At 39.5% G+C, this 12,717-nt stretch overlaps 1 protein-coding gene across 1 annotated transcript in view; it reads left to right on the top strand.

Annotated features, from left to right (window-relative positions):
• The window catches only part of LOC132816019 (eIF5-mimic protein 1), a 76,168-nt gene extending 64,508 nt beyond the window's left edge, over positions 1-11,660 (top strand). The window contains exons 10-12 of the mRNA XM_060825424.1: positions 78-216; positions 8,059-8,181; positions 11,193-11,660. Of these exons, the coding sequence (XP_060681407.1) occupies positions 78-216; positions 8,059-8,181; positions 11,193-11,224 (294 nt within the window). The 3' untranslated portion in view covers positions 11,225-11,660. The remainder of the gene's footprint in view (positions 1-77; positions 217-8,058; positions 8,182-11,192) is intronic.
• Positions 11,661-12,717: the final 1,057 nt, after the last annotated feature.

Genomic DNA, 12,717 nt, shown 5'->3' with positions numbered 1-12,717 from the left:
TAATAATTAATGGTGGAGACGAGCAGATAGCTTTCTGTAGTTGACAAATGACTAAATACACTTGTAATCATTTTCAGCAATATGCACCACTTCTTGCAGTATTCAGTACCCAAGGTCAGTCAGAATTGACCCTACTGCAGAAGATTCAGGAATATTGCTATGACAATATCCATTTCATGAAGGCTTTCCAGAAGATCATTGTGCTTTTTTACAAAGGTATGATTTGAATTGGCAAGATTTAATCAAGGAGCAATCTATCAGAATACTGAACAGATGTAGAATTATAGTCCTAGAGATGTACAGCACAGAAACAGACCCTTCAGTGCAACCCGTCCATGCCGACCAGATATCCCAACCCCAACTAGTCCCACCTGCCAGCACCTGGCCCATATCCCTATAAAAGCTTCCTATTCATATTGCCATCTAAATCCCTCTTAAATGTTGCAATTGTACCAGGCTCCCCTACTTCCTGTGGCAGCTCACTCCATACACATGCCACCCTCTGCGTGAAAAAGTTGCCCCGTAGGTCTCTCTCATATCTTTCCCTGCTCAGCCTCAACCTCTGCCCTCTAGTTCTGGACTCCCCCACCCCAGGGAAAATACTTTGCCTATTTATCCTATCCATGTTCCTCATGATTTTATAAACCTCTATAAAGTCACCCCTCAGCCTCTAACACTCCAGGGAAAACAGCTGTAGCCTATTCAACCTCTCCCTGTAGCTCAGATCCTCCAACCCTGCCAACATCCTTGTAAATCTTTTCTGAGTTCTTTCAATTTCACAACATCTTTCCAATAGAAAAGAGACCAGAATTGCACGAAATATTCCAACAGTGGCCTAACCAATGTCCTGTTCAGCCACAACATGACCTCCCAACTCCTGTACTCAATACTCTGACCAATAAAGGAAAGCATACCAAATGCTGTCTTCACTATCCTATCTATCTGCAACTCCACTTTTCAAGGAGCTATGAACCTGGGCTCCAAGATCTCTCTGTTCACCAACAATCCCAAGGACCTTACCATTAAGTGTGTAAGTCCGGCTAATGTTTGCTTTCCCAAAATGCAGCACCTCACATTTATCTAAATTAAACTCCTTCTGCCACTTCTCAGCCCATTGGCCCATCTGGTCAAGGTACTGTTATAAGCTGAGGTAACTTTCTTTGCTGTCCACTACACCTCCAATTTTGGTGTCATCTGCAAACTTACTGACTGTACCTCTTATGCTCACATACAAATCATTTATATAAATGATAAAAAGTAGTGGACCCAGCAACTATCCTTGTGGCAGTCCACTGGTCACAGGCCTCCAGTCTGAAAAACAACCCTCCACCATCACCTTTTGTCTTCTACCTTGGATCTAGTTCTGTATCCAAATGGCTCGTTCTCCCTGTATTCCATAAGATCGAACTTTGCTAACCAGTCTCCCATGGGGAACCTTGTCGAATACATTAGTGAAGTCCATGTAGATCACATCTATCACTCTGCCTTTATCGATCCTCTTTGTTACTTCTTCAAAAAACTCAATCAAGTTTATGAGACATGGTTTCCCACACACAAAGCCATGTTGACTATCCCTAATCAGTCCTTGCCTTTCCAGATACATCCTGTCCCTCGGATTCCCTCCAACAACTTGTCCACCACAAATGTCAGGCTCACTGGTCTATAGTTCCCTGGCTTGTCCTTTCTTAAACAGTGGCACCACGTTAGCCAACCTCCAGTCTTCTGGCACCTCACCTGTGACTATCGATGATACAAATGCCTCAGCAAGAGGACCAGCAATCACTTTTCTAGCTTCCCACAGAGTTCTTGGGTACACCTGATCAGATTTATGCACTTTTGTGCGTTTCAAGACATCTAGCACTTCCTCCTGTGTGATATGAATATTTTTCAAGATCTCACCTTCTATTTCCTTACATTTCTATGTCTTCCATGTCTTTTCCACAGTGAATACTGATGCAAACTACTTGTTTAGTATCGCCCCTATCTGCTATGGCTCCACACAAAGGCCACCTTGCTGATCTTTGAGGGGCTAGATTAGCGTGGTGCTGGAAAAGCACAGCAGGTCAGGCAGCATCCGAAGAACAGAAAATCGACATTTCGGGCAAAAGCCCTTCATTCCAGCATCAGTTTTCACTTTCGCCTACCTGATCTTTTGAGGGGCCTTATTCTCTCCCTAGCGAATCTTTTGTCCTTGATGTAAAAATCCCCTTTGGATTCTTTTTAATTCCATTTGCCAAAGCTATCTCATGTCCCCTTTTTGCCCACCTGATTTCTCTCTTACGTTTACTCCTACTGCTTTCACTCGATCTATCCTGTCTATAGCTGACATGCTTCCTTCTTTTTCTTAAACAAACCCTCAACTTATTTAGTCATCCAGCATTCCCTATACCTACCAGACTTTCCTAACAGGAATGTACTGCCTCTGGACTCTTGTTGTCTCATTTCTGAAGGCTTCCCATTTTCCAGCCGACCCTTTACCTGCCAACAACTAGGCCCAATCAGCTTTTGAAAATTGTTGCCTAATACCATCAAAATTGGCCTTTCTCCAATTAAGAACTTCAACTTTTAGATCTGGTCTATCCTTTTCCATCGCTATTTTAAAACTAATAGAATTATGGTCACTGGCCCCAAAGTGCTCCCCCACTGACACCTCAGTCACCTGCCCTGCCTTATTTCCCAAGAGTAGGTCAAGTTTTGCACCTTCTCTCGTAGGTACATCCACATATTGAATCAGAAAAGTTTCTTGTACGCACTTAAATTCCTCCCTTAACACTGGCAGTCCCAGTCTATGTTTGGAAAGTTAAAATCCCCTACCATAGCTACCCTATTATTCTTACAGATAGCTGAGATCTCCTTACAAGTTTGTTTCTCAATTTCCCTCTGATTATCAGGGGTCTTTAATACAATCCCAGTCAAGTGATCATCCCTTTTTTTTATCTCTCAGTTCCACCCAAGTAACTTCCCTGGATGAATTTCTGGAAATATCTTCTCTCAGTACAGCTGTAATGCTATCCCTTATCAAAAACACCACTCCCCCTTCTCTCTTGCCTCCCTTTCTATCCTTCCTATAGCATTTGTATCCTGGAACATTAAACTACCAGTACTGCCCATCCCTGAGCCATGTTTCCGTAATTGCTATGATATCCTGGTCCCATGTTCTTAACCATGCCCTGAGTTCTTCTGCCCTCCCTGCTCGGCCTCTTGCATTGAAATAAATGCAGTTGAATGTGTCAGTCCTACCTTGTTCTCTGCTTTGTCCCTGCCTGCCCTGACTGTTTTGACTCACTTCTGTTCTCAGCTGTACCCGTCTCAGATCAATCTCTTTCCTCACTATCTCCCTATGTCCCACCCCCCACCTTACTAGTTTAAATCCTCCCAAGCAGTTCTAGCAAATTTCCCTGCCAGTATATTAGTCCAATTTAGGTGCAATTCATCCTTGTGCAGGTCACTTCTACCCCAAAACAGCTTCCAATGATCCAAAAATATGAATCCTTCTTCCATACACCAGCTCCTCAGCCATGCAATCGTCTGCTCTATCCTCCTATTCCTGCCCTCATTGACTCAGCACCAGGAGTAATCCTGATATTACTACCCTTGAGGACCTCCTTTTTAAATTTCTGCCTAGCTCTGTAATCTCCCTTCAGAATCTCAACCTTTCCACTTCCTATGTTGTTGGTTCTAATGTGGGAAATGACCTCTTGCTGGCCTCTCTCCCACTCGAGAACATTCTGCACCTTGATCCTGGCACCAGGGAAGCAACACACCATTCTGATTTTTTGCTGCTGGCCGCAGAAGTGTCTATCTCTACCTCGGACTAAAGAATCCCTTAACACAATCTATCTCTTGGAACCCAACCCACCTCTCATTACATTATAGCCAGTCTCAATACCAGAAACCTAGCTGTTCATGCTATGTTCCCCTGAGAATCAATCACCCCCTACATTTTCCAAAACTGCATGCTTGTTTGAAATGGGGATAGCCCCAGAAGACTCCTGCCTACCTGTTACCTTTCCTGGAGTTAACCCATCTATGTGACTGCATCGGAGACTTCCACCCCCCCCCCCCCCCCCCCCCCCACACTTCCCATTTAGATCCATCACATCCCATCGCTCTTGTAAATTCCTCATTGCCTCTTACTGCCTCTCCAGCTGATCCATTCGATCTGATAGGATTCATAACCAATGGCACTTATTGCTGATATAATCCTCAGTAACCCGTAAACTCTCCCTAAACTCCCACATCCGACAAGAAGAGTATATCACTCTACTAAGGGCCACTTTTGCTTTTTTTATTCCTCTACAAAACACTACTCCAAGTTAAATTAATACATATGGCTTATATTTTAAGTTTTTAATTAAGAGTAGTTAATGTCTGTCATAAATATGCATCTTGCAATTTTGTTCGTTCTGATTTTCAGATTGTATAAATTAATTACTTTTACAGGTGAAAATTTCATGTGGGAGCCAAGTGTGGGTAGCACCAAATGATTGACTAATAGATTTACTGAGTAAATCATGAATAATTAGTTTCAGCTAAGCTTAGATTTGAAATGCTATAGGAGGAAGGTACAAACTGGCAAAGGTGAGCTTTTGTGGTCATAGAAGACAAATCATTGGTGTTAAAGGCTTCATTTGCATAAGCTTATTTTTCCACATAGATTTAAAAATTGTTTATGGGAGAAATCAGGTATTTGACATAAAGGAGACAAAGTAAGCTTTATGGAAATGGAAGGAATCAATGAACAAAGACAAGAGTTATGACAGATAAAGGTAGGTGTTGCTCTCACAGGTGGTAACGATTCAACTAAACTTTAAAAAAAAAGTTATAATGTAAGAATTGGAAGAATACATAAATACAATATCTATGCAGTGCAAACAATTTCCTTAATTTTCCAGCATCGGGTGGCACAGTGGGTCAGTGGTTAGAACAGCTGCCTCACGGCGCCAGAACCCAGGTTGAATTACAGCCTGGATAACTGTGGAGTTTGCATGTTCTCCCCATGTCTGCATGGGTTTCTGCCAGGGCTCTGGTTTCTCCACACAGTCCAAACTTGTGCAGGCTGGATGGATTAGCCATGGTAAATGTGGGGTTATGGTGATAGGATAGGGTCTGAGTTGAGAGGTTAATGCAGACTCAATTGGCAAATGGCCTCTTTCTGCATGGTAAGGATTCTATTTTGCGCCACTTTCTGCAGTATTCTGTGGAGAATCTGATTAAATGTTGACCCTACACTAAAGATTCAGGAATGCTGCACTAGTGTCTATTTCACTTTAGCTTAATTTCCACTTGATTTGTATAATATTAGTCATGACCCCTGAATGTCCTAAAGGTCTCTACAGCCAACTCATTTATTTATTGAAGCATGTCACTGATGTAATGTAGGGAATGCAAGAAAAATGCTTTTTGGTACCTTTTGAGAAGGTTAGATCATCAGGTTCAGCCATCGCATTGAAATTGCTAACCTCTGAGATTTTGAAGTAATGGAATCATCAAAAGAAAGTATGATATACTGGATGTCAAGCAGAGGTGGTGTGAAGAGACTTAACGAATGGACAAATTAGATCATAATAGAAATCTGAAAATCATATTTGAGCAGATGGCAGATGTTCATTAACATAACATTAGGAGGAGAGAGTATAATGGTGTCCTGCTGAAACTAGTACTAAGGTGTTAAAGCAGTCATACTACTGCATTTCAAATACTTTGATTGCAGGATCTTACATAATTCACTGGAGTTAGAAGGATTACATAGATTAAGAAACATGTTAAAGTGTGTTCATCTCTGCAGATTTTCCATCCGTTTGCCTGCCTTTAGTTCAGGCTGCACTGAAACTCTTGGCTTGGTAGGATACAACCAGATGGGTGACATGACCCTGATCCTGTGCATCACTGAAGTCATTATGAAAGCATGAGCTTGAGACTTGTAAACAGGTTATTCATATATGAATCTCATTAAAACTAACCCTCATTTTGTTCTCGACCAACACCAAGAATGTGTTCTTACAGTAGGGCAGTGGAATAGCAACCCTCAAGATTTATTTTCTATCAGGTCTAGGGAAACTTTCTCAATTTACCTTTCTCAATGTCTACTGATGTCCCATTCCACAAAATTTGTTGCACATTTTAGGAATGAAATAATCTTGTGTGCATCCTATCACTACCAGCAGGACTGAAATGAAAGGCTGTCCCTTTTCAAATATCCTAAAATTAATTTTGGAATGGTATTTGTACTGCGGCATTATAACACTTAATTGTTGTCAATGCCCTTAAATTTGTTTCATGGCATGTCTTTAAATACACCTGTTCTTCAAATCATCAAAAAGGTTTTAGATTTTTTGGTTCTTTAATCAGAAGTCAGCATTGTCGAATTAGCTGCTGAGTACAATTTAGAGAGCGAGTGCACTCTTGCTCCTATTTGTCAGTGGTAGTTGAAGTATGTATTTCAGGCAGTGGATGGGTGATGATCAAGTGTATTACTTTGTTTTGGATGATGTGCTGCTGATTTTGGTGTTGGAGCTGCACTCTTGCAACCAAATGTAGAATTTTATATCACTTTCTTGACATAGTTTGTAAAAGAAGGATGGACTGTGGAGAATCAGGCAAGTTACTCACTACAGAATTCCCAATGTCTGACTTGATTTTGAAACTACAGTGTCTGTATGGCTGATGCAGCTAAGTTGCTGTTCACTAGTTAACACCAGCTCCTCCTCTACCTCCTCCCTTCCCCTCCCCCACCCACTCAAATTAATGGGTGCTAGAAAATTAGCCAGGGTTAGTTGTCTAAATCAATTTTATTTCCGTACTGAATTGTTGTTTGAATAAAGTTAGCGACCGTTTATAATAGGCTCTTTGTGAGAATCATCTGCGTGATATAATTCTTTCAGTAAACTGCTCCCCAGTAATTATCCATGAAGAAATACTGAAATTGTTAAAATTCAAGGGCGATTTGTGCAAATGGTGGGGTTAGGATACCTGACAGCACTGTGCAGAAGTCGGTAAATTGGTATTGTACAACATTCCATTATTAGTAAAGATCCAGCTATACCAATACTGATACCTACTTGGATCTCAAATTTTGAAGTTGTAGGAAGGAGTGTAGAAGGGTAAAATTTCCCATGAAAAGATTGTTTTCTATCCTTCCACTTTTTGGCAAGGTAGAAAATTAACCAATGTCATTTTGAGGATAACACTTAAAAATGTGTACTTTACTCCTGAGGTTATTTCTGGAGCAGTTTATATGCTGCTGAAAATCTTTCTCCAGAGTTGCTGAATCTTGTTCGAACTTCAATATCAACTCCCAGACAGTGGGTTCGGAAGGAAGAAACTTTTTTGTGCTGGTTGCAATGTGTAACAGCCGGAACCAAACTAGCAGTCTGAAAACATCATCTTTATTGTGACATACATTCACTGGTATGAGTTGAACCATTTTTAGCTGGTAATAGTTGCAGGTTGAGTTGATGCCATGAACTGAAATTTTCAGCTTCCTTTGAAACTTTGCCTACCGTTCACAAGTTTTATAAGATTGCAAGCACCTATATATGCCCTGTTATGTTAGCTTTCTGAAGAAGCTAAAAGAGGCTATTTTATGGATCCAAATTGAAGTGGTCACTGTGACCTGATCAAAATATTTTAATGAGCCTTCATCGCTCTAAGCAAGGTTAGCAAACAAGGTCAAAGTACGAAACTGACCAATAACACTATAACCATCTGGTACTTGAGCAATATCTCTGCCACATGATCCTCCCTATGCTTAGTGTGGCCTAGCAAAAGTCCTTTTGCAGGATGAGGAGTGATTAATGACAAGGGCATCTGTTAGAGCTGTTGCAGTTAGGGTAGAACAGTTATGAACACTCTGCTGAGTCAATAGCCTTTAAATATCACCCAGCATCTGTGTTAGTCCATTAGGAAGAGACGATCAACTTGGCATCTAATGTGTTGTGTGAATTCAGTAGCTTTCATCAAAGGATAATGGCAGCATTATTTTTTTGCTAGAGATTGTGTGGATTTTTATTTGATTTTAAAAATTACTGACATTGTGTTAACTGCTTTGAATCATAGCTGATGTCCTGAGTGAAGAAGCCATCCTAAAATGGTATAAGGAAGCACATGTTCCCAAAGGCAAAAGTATGTTTCTTGAGCAAATGAAGAAATTTGTTGAATGGCTACAAAATGCTGAAGAAGGTAAAACTTGTCTATTTCTGTGTCTTTACAAGGCCATATAATATCACATCTTATTCCCTGCACCAAATTCCATACCCTTGACAAATACCAATGTTAAAATAAGTCATGCTGTCATTCTTTTTAAATAGTCAGTTTACTCTGATTTTCTTCAAGTGAAAACAATAAAGCTATGACATTTTAAAATATGCCTGATTCTGTCATCAGTGAAAATCTTTATACACAGTTGCTGCATCTTGTATTGCTTGACTGTTCTAACTTCAGTATCAACTCCCAGATGGTGAGTTGGGAGGGGAGAAACCTTTTAATGCTGGTTGCAGTGTGTAACAGCTGGAACCAAATTAGCAGCCTGAAATCATCATCATTATTTCGACATACATTCAGCCACTGCCTATTCACTGGTGTGAGTTGAATCATTTTTACTGTGCAATCATAATTGCACTTTCTAACCTCAAACTGCGAAAGTGTATGCAGATGGTATAAGTATAAACTGGAAATCAAGTTTGCCGTATTCTAGACATTAGATCTTCTCTTTCTATACTGTCCTAGTGTTTCACAGTAAAGTATGTTGACGGGGCTTAAATCTAAATTTAATGATCAAGTTGTCCAAAGCAGATTTGAAAACTAAATTAAAAGGTATCATGGTAGGTAAGCATTGCAAACGTTTAAAGAATTGACTCATTACATATACTTATATTCTCTTACAGAATAAAGCCCCACTGTAAAAGAGGTTTGAATTACTAAGAAAATTTAATGTAATCTTGAATTTTAAAAAAAAAAAGAGGCTGATAATGTTGTCAAAAATTGTAGTGAGCCTGAGGATTGGGAGAAGTTTAGAATTCAAATGAAAGCAAAGAAATCAGTAAATGTCAAAATGGAATATGATAAATGAACAAAACACACAGGATAATAAATCTTTTTCAGGGCATGCGAAGGAAAAGGTTCGCAAAAGGAATTGCTGATTCCTTGGCAGCAAACAGAAGTTTTAATGGAGGAATAGATTAGGTTAAAGAACTATTCCAGTGGGTTGAAACTGAGCAAAAGTAACCCCATTATTCAAGAACAAAAAGAAACTAAATAGTTCCTATTTAGGCCAGTTTGTTTGACATCAGTAGCAGAGAAAGGATTAACATCTATTGCCAAGGGCTATAAATTAGCAACAAGACCTGACAGGTCAGTTTGTATTTATGAGAGAACAATCATGTTTGACATATCTATTGAGTTTAAGGTTTTAATGAGTAAAGTTAATGAAAGGAAACCAATAATGTTCTGCAAATTCTCAAAAAGCATTCATGAAATGGTTGAAAAATACATTAGTATGGAGTGAGGGTTAGAAGATAATCTTTAGAATTTTATACTGCAGAGAGCTGTGGAGGCTTGTTGAAGACTAAGACTGATAATTTTTTGGATACTAATAGAATTAAGGGATATGGAGTGTAGGATTGGTGTAGATCAAGCATGATTCTTTGGAATGATAAAATTGTCATGGTCTTAGTAGACCATAGGGCTGCTTGCTCATTAGAGAGATGACTGCTGGTGGGTTAACCTGAAAGTCACCATGCCTTTGGCAAGGGGAGAGCTTGAGTAAGGTGGATGGGCCAAATCCCCTATTCCTGTTCCCCATAAGAACAAATTTACAAGATTCGGTCCTTTAATAAATTCTGCAAATTTTGTCTGCAATCCCTAAGTGTGACTTCCAGAAATTTCTGGATAAATTTTATTGGGGATCTAGATTACTCGGAGAACAGACATTTCTCCAAGCACTGAGAAAACAGCCACACCACATTCCGAAAGCGTGGCCTTGGAAACTTTGCCGAAAACAAAGATTCACTGTTGATCTTTCCATCAGCTCAAGAGCATATAACTGTCATTGCCATGCTGCAAAGTATCTAGAGATTTAATGAGGACTTTTTGTAAACCATTTCACTGACTTAGAGAACCACTGTTTCATAACAATTTTTAGGATGATTATGTAGGCAACCTGTGTCTGTAGTTTTATTCAAATTTCAACATTTCAAAACTGTTTGTATTCAGCAGGTGAGGCAGTATCTGTGGAGGAAAATAATTCATTAACTTTGCAAGCACAGAGACACTATCAAAATTGGTGGATGCTAATGAGAACCAGCCTTTTTTAAAAAAAGGAATGGAGAAATAGAAGGGACAGGGCAGACACTTCACAGGAGCTAATTGAGTCAGGGGAAACTAGTGTGAATGGGGAAACTTCCGGAGCCTCGGAAAATCTTATCTAAGCTCTTCAGATTTTACTTGTTATCTGACCTATTATCTTGCTTGCTTGTTAGGATGAACCAATTCTTTTCTTTCAAATAAATCTTGATTATGGGATGTCTTCAATTAATGTCTGGATCAAAATTGGAGTTAAGTTCTATTGGACCTTCCTTAGAAGAAACAAAAACTAAAATGTTCCACCTGTCCCCGATAAGTTGAAATACAGTACTTTTAAATGACTAAATTCCTTCACTGATAAATAACTTTCAAATATATTTGAACATCTGGAAGAGAAGTATAACATTTTATTCAGTGTCTAGTTGTGGATTTACAGAATGACATTGGGAACCTTCAGCTTGGTGCCCAGACTACTGTGGGCTTGGACCTGTACCAGGAGACCTTTTTGCTCTTCAGGCTCCAGACCACCTCCTTGGGTTGTTGCTTGTTCCTGGCTGCACAATAGTTGCTGCTTGGTGTCTTCTTAGAGGGATCCCTATTTGCTGGCCCGTTCCACCTCCAGGTTCTGCTCAGGCCACTGGTGGAGCTGTCCGTCTCAGTTGTCTGGGAGGACCGGGCTGTCCTCCTGACCAATGGGGGTGTTGGTCATGACTGGGCTTGTTAGCTCCCCTCTGTCTGTTTCTCTGTGGGATGGAGGCTGTTGCGACTCTCCAAACGAAATCAATATTTCTCATTCACTCTTCAGATTATTAATAGTGGGGATAGGATGTAACAAAATTGTTTTAAAGTAATCAACCTAACTACTATATACATCTGATTTTTCTTTCTAGAATCTGAATCAGCAGAAGGTGAAGATGATTAGCAATGGAGCTTGACCAAGTGCAACATAGTTTGTGAAGGTCTGTTCCCTTGCATTTATGGTTTCAGTAGAAGAGATTGATTCCAAATCAAATGGAAACTATAGGATAGCCTGCCTTATGTGTAGAAGACCTGATGTGAAGTAATGGAACTCTGAAGCATTACCCGCTTCTGAAATTCCACTCTGGAGGCTATATGCTATAACTTAGTAAAACTATTTAAAAGGAGCATTGTAGCCTAAAATGAAATAAGTTTGACCTTCTAGCATAATTTTCAAATTCTGTGAACTTTACACTTCTATTGTAGCCTTTGATTTGTCCACATTTGTAGTTTATTAACTGTTTGTGAATATGTAATTTGACACTAGAATTTTTTGAATAAACATTTTGTATTTTAAAAAAATACATGTCAGGAGGTCTTGTACCTTCTAGTACAGGTAATATTCCCTGCTGGTTTTGTCTGTTGTCTCTGCAAACAAATTATATTTTTGAAGATTTTGTTTTTTCTTTTGGAAGGTATTGAAGAGTTTCTGAACACCACCTTAACACTGGGTAGCTTATCCTAATGTTGTGAATAATTCCTGTTTGTACTTTGACAGGCCTATTACACAGAGTGGTTGATGTTCAAAAGGCAGTGGAAGAGAATTTAAGCCAGGTCACGAAAACAAACAACTTGCACAACATCTGAAAATTCTGTGAAAATGCTGCTAAAGTAGTGGGTGTAGAAAAAATGGCAATGGCATAGAGTATTAAAAGCAGAAGATAAACCAAAGATTGGTCAGTTCATATGTAATATCGGCCAGGAATAAAACATTTCAAAATAAAATGTCAAATTTAAGACATCAGATCTTAAATAAATGTGGGCTGGATTATACAGTCAGCAGCACGGTCACCACTCGCACAAAGAAATATGCCTTTTAGTTGGTTTGTAGAATGCCGTGAGTACTTCCACCTCTTCCTGTAGCAGCATGGCGTGTTGCTATGGAGCTAGCAATGTCACAAACTAAAGACGTGCCCTTTTGAGGTTAATCTCTTTGTTCACTCTGCTGCGCAAAACATTAAGGTTTTACAATGATATTTTATTTTTGTGGGATGATTCTGTGCACCTATTACGATTACTAGTTTAAGACATGAATCATCAAACCAGATGATAGTGTGTAGAGAGTCAGATTAGATGTTTAGTCAGGGGAAAGTGAGGTCTGCGGATGCTGGGGATCAAAGCAGAGCATGTTGCTGGAAAAACCCAGCAGGTAAGGGAGCATTCGAGGAGCAGTTTCATCAGTAGAGTTTAGTAGAATGAAGGATGTTCTTGTAACACAAAATCATAAGGAGACTTGACAGGGTAGATGTTAAGACTTTCGACTAGTGGGGAAATCTCAAACTAGGAACATAATTACAAAATAAGAGAACATTCATTTCAGATTAAGATGTAAACAAATTTCTTCAGCCAGAGAGTCATGAATATCTAAAATTCTCTGCTATAGAGTTGTGGAGGCTA

Source organism: Hemiscyllium ocellatum, chromosome 5 (assembly GCF_020745735.1).
Source record: "Hemiscyllium ocellatum isolate sHemOce1 chromosome 5, sHemOce1.pat.X.cur, whole genome shotgun sequence".
NCBI lineage: Eukaryota > Metazoa > Chordata > Chondrichthyes > Orectolobiformes > Hemiscylliidae > Hemiscyllium > Hemiscyllium ocellatum.
Note: the sequence above shows the minus strand (reverse complement) of the source record. Positions and strands in the feature narration are given on the sequence as shown.